General features: G+C 35.0%; 1 protein-coding gene across 2 annotated transcripts; it reads left to right on the forward strand.

The window, feature by feature from the left end:
* The first annotated feature begins 518 nt into the window (after positions 1-518).
* Trpl (transient receptor potential-like) lies at positions 519-10,809 on the forward strand. 2 transcript variants are annotated; one of them, XM_070306913.1, is made up of 18 exons: positions 519-1,044; positions 1,200-1,422; positions 2,969-3,166; positions 3,273-3,462; positions 3,543-3,728; positions 3,835-4,025; positions 4,179-4,357; positions 4,480-4,764; positions 5,911-6,101; positions 7,380-7,462; positions 7,590-7,711; positions 7,777-7,964; positions 8,818-9,008; positions 9,162-9,361; positions 9,439-9,732; positions 9,999-10,134; positions 10,380-10,474; positions 10,569-10,791. In XM_070306913.1, exons 1-18 carry the CDS (start codon positions 871-873, stop codon positions 10,695-10,697), a joined length of 3,255 nt encoding a protein of 1,084 aa, XP_070163014.1. In that variant the 5' UTR covers positions 519-870; the 3' UTR covers positions 10,698-10,791. The 2 variants fall into 2 exon arrangements, with proteins under 2 accessions (XP_070163014.1, XP_070163013.1); XM_070306912.1 differs by having other exon boundaries at positions 10,380-10,809.
* The last annotated feature ends 25 nt before the right edge of the window (positions 10,810-10,834 follow it).

A 10,834-nucleotide genomic window follows, 5' to 3' on the forward strand; every position in this document is an offset into this window, starting at 1 on the left:
TGAATAATTAACGATTGAAAATATAACAGAGATATAAAATAAATGATAAAATAATATTTTTCAAAGTTTTAAGTAGGAAATTCCTATAAAATTTTAATGTAAAGTTTAGAGATTCAAGAATATGTAGTAATATCAAAAAATTAAAAAAATGTACAGTACAGTATCAAACTCTCTCGCGTTATGAAAAAAAATCTCCAAATTGGCCAAAAAAGCTACAATACGAAAAGATACATTTAATCTCTTTGGAATATGTTGAAGGAAGGGGGATTATACAATGGGGTTGTCATCTCATTTCGCCGGAATATTATATAATGCACAGATACGTTCGGGAATTAAATCCGGCTTACAATTAACCGCCGCGATCGTCGCGGCTGGTGGTGTGTTCAGTTCGCGTCGGCTTTACCTCGTTTTGACGACCCAGTCACGCTCTTATTCCAAGTGCGATCCGTTAGACGGTCTAACAAGATATCGATAAGCGAATTATTCACAGGTGGAATTAGTCACAGGTAACGGCGGCGGCGTTAACCGACTCTGTCTGTGTTACTTATTCGCAGGATGGATAAACAGGGTCTGGGTTAATACGCATAATTTGATTTTCATCATCCCCTATATAATAAGTGTCATGCGCTCACACGAGAACGGAACAATATTTTAACCAAGAGCGTAACAATCGTTTCGAGGAACTCGTCTTTCCTTTCAAAGGGATCTCCGTCTTTGTCCTTTTCGAAGTCTTTTCTCTGTATTTCAGTGTCTTATTATCACGGTGTATCTTGAAAAAAAAAAAGAAAGATAAATTCGATGGTTGTTCGTGAACTACTTGGATAAAAGTGGAGATAATTGTTATCAAAGCAGCAGAATAAACTTGGCGAGATGAGCGACAGGAAGATCGAGAAGGACACGGAGGCCTCGACCCAGAGCACGGATGATTATGTGCTTCATCTCCCACGTCCGCTTAATCTCGAAGAGAAGAAATACCTATTGGCCGTGGAGAGAGGTGATCTACCCAATGTGAAAAGGCTTCTGCAACTTGCAAATAAGAGCAAAGTAAACATGAATTCCGATTTAAGCGAAATCAATGCGAGAGCAAAACTATTTCTATACAAAAAATATAAAAACAGTTTGCAGATGAAAATCGTAACAATAATTCCGTAAAATGAAGCAGTGAGACCTTTCGCGACATACGCGTTCAATCATTTCAGAGAGAACTGCTGGACATGGATTGTGTGGACAGTCTGGGTCGCGGTGCTTTGACGCTGGCATTAGAAGCGGAAAATTTAGAGATGGTCGAGTTGCTCGTTGTAATGGGAGTGGAGACCAAGGACGCTCTTCTCCACGCTATCGATCAAGAATTTGTAGAGGCGGTCGAGCTGCTGCTAGAACACGAAGAACTTCTTACGGCGAATCAAATGACCGAGCAGAATGGTGAGTCAAAATTGACGTTTTCGAAAGATTAACATGCATAATGTATCTAGATAATCTCTCACAATCGCAAAACTGTAATTAACCGCTCTTGAAAAAGACATATTAACTCTAATGTATCAATTCTAACCGATTCGAACCAAACCGCTTGTCAAAGCAAAATCAAAATATCATGCAAAGACGCCACTAATTCGCCACATGTATTAAAAATCAACACGCACTTAGCGGAAAAATACGAAATGGATGGGATCAATTTGAATCGAATTTACTCTTGTCTCAGCACACATATATATCTTCAAAAAAAAAGAGGCCATGGTAACGGCTATCTGCATATAAAGATATGATATGACAACACCATATGGTGCATGAGATGAAAAACAGGACGGAACTAAACGATGATGCTACTCTGCCCTTATCAAGCAATAGGGTATTATAATAAAAAAAGTCATATAAATTTTATTTTTAATCAAAAGTATATATTATAAAAAAATTATTTCCAAACTTTGAAGATTTTTCACCAACAATAAATAATTTAAAATAAATAAAAAAAGATGATCAAGATTTATAATTTTCACGTGACTTGTAAACGCTTCGTTATTGGTTAGGTCGTGCGTGACGTCACTTCGTTACTAAGCATCGATCTAGTACAGGGAACAAGAAGATTGTTAACGTTTTTGACTCTTTTTAAAGAAAAATAGTACTTAACGAATTGAGTAAAATGGCAGCAGGATATGTTAAGGCAAATTCAACAAATCTGTACTTTATCCATATCTTTATTATAATATGAATTATTACTGGTTTGCATACAAACTTCTATGGCTTGATCTATCACAGTACTATCACAAACAGTAACGAAGTGACGTCACGCAGCTCCGGCGCCATATTGGTTGCTTTTGGCGCGTTTTCGTAGCGCTTCAAATTATGATATTTTAAATAATATAAAAAATAATACAAATCGAACGTTTTGAAGCAAACGGAAAAAATTTTAATAACTAAATAGGGTATGAACTTAAAAAAAAAAAATATTTAAAAAAAAACCCTATTGATCGAATTTTAATCAATTTAAACCGACGCACCAATGTGCACTTAACGTATTAATTATGCTCTCTATAAATAATATTACTGCTTTTTATTACTTTAATTTATTTAAATTAATTGTTCTCTAAAAGATTGACAATTTTACATCTTATTACATAACCTTAATCCGAATCAGACATTACATTTAGATCGATGAAAAATTTTTAAAATATCGAAGTGTGTGCGCGCGTATTTGATTTCAAGTACCGTTGAAGAAATAATTTATTGCTTGTAAAAATCGCGCAACAAAACAATAATTTATAATATTTATCTTATTGCTTTGATTCTTATTCTAAATAATAATTTGATATAGCAAGAAATAATTTGCTATGATTATTAAAATGACGATTAATCAACTTTTGACATGTAACGCATCCTGTACGCAGAGAATTACATCGTTAATCGATAAATAAGATTTTTAGCACTTCTATTACATTGACCTTCGTTTTGCTATTCGCATTCCGGATAGCAGCCGAGAAGGAGATCATTCACAGTTGGCAGAAGGTTGATCCGGCATCGGCTAGATATCCGATGGATATGACGCCTTTGATACTCGCGGCGCAACGTAATAATTACGAGATCTTGAAACTTCTACTTGATAGAGGAGCCACTTTACCGATGCCGCACGATGTGAGATGCGGCTGCGATGATTGCCTTCAGGCAGCCACCGGTGAGAGAGAAAGAGAGACGTTGACCAAGCTTATTTCGCTGCAAAGAACTTTCAAAAATGTACAATTTGTTGATAAAAAACACGTAATTGAAATCATCTATTTTAGTCGATCCATTAAGACTGTCATCCACCAGAATATCCGAATACAAAGCTTTGGCGAGTCCAAGTTTAATAGCTCTGAGCTCTACGGATCCTTTAATGACAGCTTTTCAATTGAGCTGGGAACTCAGAGAATTAATCGTATCGGAGCCGGAAAGTAGAGCCGAATATATGAAACTGCGGCGGCAAGTGGAAAAGCAAGTTTCTCCTTTTAGAAAATATTATACGGAGGATACGTGTTTAAGCGTTGACATAATCGTAATCTCGTTCCAAATAGATTCGCGGTCGATTTGTTGCAACATGTCCGAACCACTACGGAGTTGGATACCATCTTAAATTATGATCCTAAGGAAGAGAATGCCGATCTCAGCAAACAATTGGCTCGACTGGAACAGGCTATACAATATAAGCAAAAAAGATTTGTTTCGCATTCTCACGTTCAACAACTCTTGGCAGCGATTTGGTGAGAGTATTACAGCATTAAAGGCTTGAAACTCATTAATTAACACAAAACATCAAAAAAATTTTTTAACATTTTTCTAACTAACATATCTAAATTCGATTCGAAGGTACGAAGGTGTTCCCGGATTTCGAAGAATGTCAACCATGCAGAGAGTCAGTATTCTTGTGAAGACGGCAGTTTTATTTCCATTTTATTGCATGATGTACTATCTGATGCCCGAGTCAAAAACTGGACAACTTATGCGAAGACCTTTCGTGAAATTTTTAGTTCACGCATCGTCTTATTTATTCTTTTTGTGTAAGCTTAATTTTAGTTTTAGAATAAATTATAAATAGAAAGTAGAAAAAAATAATTTTATAAATCTGCATTGATATGCTTATCTGTAGAAATAATAAAAGCAATATCTTTATTTAATTAATAATTGATACATTACAATAAATGCATTCATAGTTATACTCATGCTGGTATCACAGCGTGCGGAAGTGGAAATAGTTAGACTCCTGGGCACACAGGAAATGAAGAGAAATCTCGAGGCTTATTTAGCTCGGCAAAGAGGCGTGGCTCCAACTCCTATGGAAGGTATCGTCGTGCTTTACGTATTTGGATTCATATGGGAAGAGATAAGAGAGGTAGGCGACAAACGAGCTTTAATTTTTCTCTCTATATCTTTATATAGTATACATACATTTTTTTCTATGTATAAGTTTCTCTATGTATCTAAGACGACGCAACTCTCTTCTCAAATTTCAAGGTGTACATAGACGGTCTAAAGTCTTATTTACGGGACATGTGGAATTTTATCGATTTCACCAGAAACATGCTGTATCTGGCGACCGGTGTTCTCAGATTGGCGGCTTATCTTCAACAACGAAGCGAGATACAAATGGATCCGTCCGCCGCGCTGATACCGCGAGAGAACTGGGGAGATTTCGATCCGCAACTGATTGCGGAAGGTCTCTTTGCCGCGGCGAATGTTTTTAGTGCCTTGAAACTTGTCCATCTTTTCAGCATCAATCCGCATCTGGGGCCGCTTCAGGTGTCAAAAATATCTTTCCTTTGGTGTTTGCGCCCGTACAGCACTGAAGCTAGCAACAACATTGCTGCAACATTGTAATATTGCATATTGCAGTTTAATGTTGCAGTAATATTGCAAAGACATTATTTTACAATATAACTTTAGCAATGTTACAGCAACATTCCGAAAATATTACAAAAAAAGTATTCAATAATCGCTAGTTCATTCGTTTACTACTATGCGGCGCATGTTGCGCAATCTATTCGGCATTTAATTTTTAATCATGATGATTATATAAAGTTTACAAAGAGCGGCTAGTAAGATTAAAAAGATATAATAACTATTTTTGTTAATTTAAGTCGTATGACATGACCCTAATACAGGGGCTCAGACATTGGACTAAGAATTCTTTTAATAGTTTCCATTCTTATATAAAATCAAAAATTTGATAATAATTTTCTAATATGCAAGATACTTCAGATTTTAATAAATAAATTTTGAGATTATATAAAGACAAGAGAGATGTGAAAAAACTCGTTGTATGCGTAAATTCACCACAATCTTTTTGCATCCGGATATTTGAATATTTCGGATACAAAGAAATTGTGAATTTACGCAATTGCAAATTGAGTTTTTTCTTATTTCTCTTAGATATTCTCTGTCACTGAAGGAAATCGAATGTGTACTGAAAAATTTACATTTTATAATTTCGTTATTATTATAATACAAAAAAACTATATACACGCTAGATCCTGACTCTTATATGCCTAATTTCTTATTATTTTTTTCATATGTTAAAGATATTATGTCGATAAAAGCATTATTGCATATATATATATATTATATTGCTATGTTGCTGCAATATTATATTGCAATATTTCTGTAGGCGGACATTTTACTGTTGCTGCAATATCATAACAACGTTGCAGCAACATTTCGCAATGTTTCTGCAATATTGCAATCTTGCAGAAAAATGTTGCTGCAATGTTATTGCAATCTTGCGGTGCTGTATGGGCGTTAATCTCCTTTTTTGAAAATTCTTCTGCATCTAAATATACTTTTAATTCTGATACTATATAAATGCGTATCTATATGTACAGAAAATTGTACAATGTATTTATTTTTCTTTTTACCACAATATCAAAGAAAATTGTGATTTCTGTTTAGATATCGTTGGGCAGAATGGTGATCGACATTGTAAAGTTCTTTTTTATCTACACCTTAGTGTTATTCGCCTTCGCCTGCGGCTTAAATCAGTTACTATGGTATTTTACGGAACTGGAGAGAAACAAGTGTTATAGCGGAATGTTGGATCCCTCGTGGGACGCCGGCAGTGACGCCTGCTTAAGATGGAGGAGGTGAATGGAATAATCGAATTGCCAGACGCGGATGAGAGACGCGTTCGTTTCCTTCTTTTCAAACTACATCTCTGATACGCGAACGTGCGCGTATGTGTTTTTGCCGTCTAATAATCATGAAATAAAATAACAGACCGCGCATTCCTTTTCAAATCTGTAATATTGAATATTGAATTATTTATGAAGGAAAGAAGCTTTTGCAATACATATAATAAATACGTGACTTTCCTGGAAACATGTAGAAGAAAGGGTAAAACTGGGTAGGCGGGTCATATCGGATACCTTCGTTTTTTCGTGATGAATACTATTATCTTTGGCTAACTCGTGTTATTAGTTATAAATTGATGCCATTATTATTTTGAGATGAACCGTGCCCACGTGCACACAATATTTCTCTTTTGAGAGAAATTCAAAATTTTGTGGCCAAAAAGGATCGATATCGGGGCAATAAATCGAGTCGTTATGGACTTTTTCTACACAGAGCATCTGCTTCGGTAAATGCAGCGTTGCATTCTGTACATATTAGAGAATATATCGCATTAGTTTTGGTCGTCATTTTATACGCCGGAATATACAGCCGCCGTTTTTGTTATTTTCTTTCTGTTGGGGCAAAATCGGGTATCTACACACCTCATGTAATAAAAAGAGGAAAAACTATTATCCTGACTTTGTCTCCCTGCAAAAAGCAGTTGGAAACGAAAACTATCACTCAGAAAAAGAAACCACAAAAAAAAACTTTTTTAAAACCCCTAAAGTACAAAAATTAAGTAAGAAAGTCTTGCAGCAATGTAGAACAAGAAGATATCTTTATTTGTGATTTTTGTCAATAGAATATATGTTTTTGTATGGTATTTTGATTAAAATAAATCTAGATTTTGCACGGTGTTTTATATATTTTCAAATGGGTACCCGGTTTTACCCTACCAATAGAGCAAAACCAGACAGTTTGACTTCTCCAAAAAATTCTGTTATCCAATTTTGGTAACCAAATATTTTCTTTCTGCAATTAGCCTCATTTTCTCATAATTTAAAGTCCACTAAAGACTATTAACGGTCAGCAAAATTTTTCTACTCTCTGTTTTTTTGTAGGAAGATAAATTCAAAAAAAAAATACCCGATTTTACCCTACTTTTCCCTATACATTTTTTGAGCACAAGTCTCTTTTGAAAAGACCGAGCAGTTTTTCTTAATATATTTTTTTCTTTTAAATATAATTTTAACATAATTATCCTTTCAATATATTATTTTATAAATAGATTTCTCATTAAATATTTTCAGATTCAGTAATTTGTTCGAGTCTTGTCAAAGCCTCTTCTGGGCCAGTTTCGGTATGGTCGGCATCGAAACTTTCGAACTCACTGGTACGTTCGTTCATATAATTGAAATATGCAAAAATAATCTTTTTGTTTTTCTTATAAAATTTACTCATCATCTTTATCTCATCGATTTGTATCCATCATTTTCTAAACACCAATATTTTTTTTTCAGGAATCAAGTCGTACACTCGATTCTGGGGCCTGTTGATGTTCGGATCGTATTCCGTGATCAATGTGATTGTTCTGCTAAATCTACTGATAGCTATGATGAGCAATAGCTACGCTGTTATTGAAGTAAGTTTCCGATTCGAATGATATTCGTGACCTGAATCTCGTTAACGAAAACATCGACGCGACAGGAACATTCTGACACGGAGTGGAAGTTCGCGCGAACGAAATTATGGATGAGCTACTTTGAGGATAGCGGAACTCTCCCACCGCCCTTCAACATCTTTCCGCCGCCAAAGTTGCTTTTCCGATTCTTCGGGTTGCAGAAGAAGTCCGTTGGTAGACGTTGCAGTCAACGTCGACGTGCACGCGAACACAAGTGAGATATCTTGAATCATTTGCAAACATAAGCAAAATAATATAATACAAAAATAAAATTTACTTCTTTCTATTAACTGATAGTAAATAAGTAACTAATAACTATTTCTAGAATAATTTTAAACACTGAACACGAATCTGTCATCAAAAAATTTCTATCGGATTAAGTTTTAGAGAAAAACGGGATTGAAACCCCCCAAAAACGCATTTTTTTCCATCTTTGAAAATTTGTAGCAGACGAACCTGATGTGTAAGGTACTTCAGACAAGGCTCAAATGAAAGCTTGAATATTGTACTTTAATATAAAAATATTGAATCTTTTACTTGCAATTGGAATGTACCGGGCGATCATTCTACTTGACACAGTGTGACTACACTTAAAAACAAAGCGCGCCTGAGGTTCGATTGTATCTACGATAAAAGATTCGATATTTTTATATTAAAGTACAATATTCAAGTTTTGAGCCCTATCTGAAGTCTCTTGCACATCGGGTTCGTCTACTATGAATTTTCCAAAATAGTAAAAAATTCGTTTTTTGTGGATTTTAAACTCGTTTTTCTCAAAAACCTGACCTGATAGATCATTTGCCTTGCGAATTTGGATCTAGCGCCCCAAAATAGGTTAAAAAAACCTTGTTTTCATTTCTGGCACTAAAAAAAGCGTGAAATTTGTGAACTAATATAATTAATACTCTAATGTGATTACTAATGATTAGTTAATATTGAAAACTTCATGGAATAATTAATTGATTATTAATCTGCAGACAATGTTGTGTGACGATAAAAGTATGTTTAATTGTATATATATATGTGTGTATTCCTGTTGTTAATATGTATGTACGATTATTATGTAGATATGGAGCTGTTATGAGAGCTTTGATATGGCGATACATTGTGAACGCGCACAGCGAGCATGAGATGGAACCTGTCACTGAAGACGATGTTCATGAACTTAAGACTGATTTGTCGTCCTGGAGATGCGAACTTCTGGACATTTTGCACAGAAATGGCATGGACATTGGCAGTGTCAATAAAAAAGAAAAGAGTAAGCATTTTTATATAAATATTATGATATTTTCCAACTATTAAATATTTACTAATAATAATAAACAGATAGTATAGAATAAAACTAAAACTTTTTGCAAAGATTTTAATATAAAACTATATTAAAACTCATGTTTTTTTCTCCTTTGTCTAGCTGTACTCGGAAAGAAGATGAAGGTCTGGGAGCGAAGGCTCATGAAAGACTTCCAAGTATCAGGTCCTGTGAATCCAGCTGAAAACGATCTTCAAGAAGAAATGGCTCTTCAACAACACGAAAACGAAAGCAATGTCGAAAGATGGAGGAGAGTCGCCAGATTGGCGGTATTAACTTCGGCCGAACATCGTTGGACTCAGGTGCATGAGATCTTTCTATTTTATAATATAAAAAAAATCAAAGTGTTAAACTTTCTGTCATATACGATTTCATATAGGTCGTAAGAAACGCAATTAGAAGCTCGCAAATCGGCAAGAGCACCAGCAGGGCATCGCTCCAGAATCAACAGAGCCTGAAGAGAGCGATGGAGGAGGCGAAACGTCTGGCACAAAAGAGTCCATTACCATCAATTGTCCCGGTCGAATTACCAGAAACTACAGCAGATACGATACGGCATGTTCTACACGATATCGTAAACGAGACTGATAATGATGCTAAAACTTCGGAAAGCAAAACTCCGGAACCAATTAGAAACGGGATCCGTTCTCAACCATTCGAATCCATTATTCAGGTGCTAAATTAATAATTTACATTTACGACATCCAAAGCGTTCTATGATAAATGTAAAACAATTTAATTTCTTTCTAAGCGTACAAAAGAAAGAGAGAGAGAGAGAGAGAGAGAGAGAGAGAGAGAGAGTGGGCGGATGGGGGGGGGAGAGGGAGAGAGGATCAGTACTAAATAATTTTAAAAAATTTTGGAAACTAATATGATAAACTATTACATAATTATTTATTAAAAATTAAAATATTGATTATAAAAATATTTTTTACGTAGCCTAAATCTACATCCTCGGTTGATTTCGTCAACGAAACAACTACGAAAGCTACGCCATTGTTACCGCTTCGCACATCACCACCACGAGTGATCAAGAGGAAGGCACCTATTCTATCAAATACTCAATCATCAACCGGTAATATTTTTATAGAATTTACATATGTGAATTGCATTATATGAATATTATTTATATGACTTATTATTAATTATAAAGCGAGCGTATAATATACAATGTTAAAATTATCAAACGTGTATCATATTATAAAATATTATTTATATTTAATTATTTAATTTATGTGTTATATTATATTATATTATATTATATTTATTACTAATATATACGAGTATATATTGCGCTATTATTTCTCTCTCTCTCTTTAGGACAACCGTCAATTTCTACTCAATCCACGTTTACTACGAGTACTACACCGGCTGTCTCCACTACATCTGTAACTACTATCGGTACCTCGATCACTGTAACTACGACTATTGTTACCGCTGCTACTTCTACTATTGCAAAATCCACCACTACTGCTACTATGACGAAAACTACTTCTAGCTCTTCCACAGAAAACCAAGGCAAACCCGCAGCGATTACTGTCACAAATACATCCTTTATTAGCGTCAAAGACGGAAATAGTTCAATCAGAGCACGGCCAAAAGCTTCATATAGCCCTAAACTTTCAATTCCGTCTTTAACAGTTACCTCGGATAGTAACAAAGATAATCATAGAGAGAAGCTCGTAGCCGTTCCGCCGCATAGTAAATCTTCGAGAGGAGGATGGCTTTAAATTTAAGGCAAAGGATTATAGTACTCTGCGTTGATACCACTGCTT

Source organism: Polyergus mexicanus, unplaced genomic scaffold (assembly GCF_030449975.1).
Source record: "Polyergus mexicanus isolate NDT 795.1 unplaced genomic scaffold, iyPolMexi1.0 SCAF_14, whole genome shotgun sequence".
Taxonomy (NCBI): domain Eukaryota; kingdom Metazoa; phylum Arthropoda; class Insecta; order Hymenoptera; family Formicidae; genus Polyergus; species Polyergus mexicanus.

Coding starts and splice junctions, on each gene's coding strand:
- Trpl (XM_070306912.1), top strand. CDS start 871: ATGAGCGACAGGAAGATCGAGAAGGACACGGAGGCCTCGACCCAGAGC. Junction 3,729..3,834: donor CAACTCTTGGCAGCGATTTG/GTGAGAGTATTA, acceptor TTCGATTCGAAG/GTACGAAGGTGTTCCCGGAT. Junction 6,102..7,379: donor GCCTGCTTAAGATGGAGGAG/GTGAATGGAATA, acceptor AAATATTTTCAG/ATTCAGTAATTTGTTCGAGT.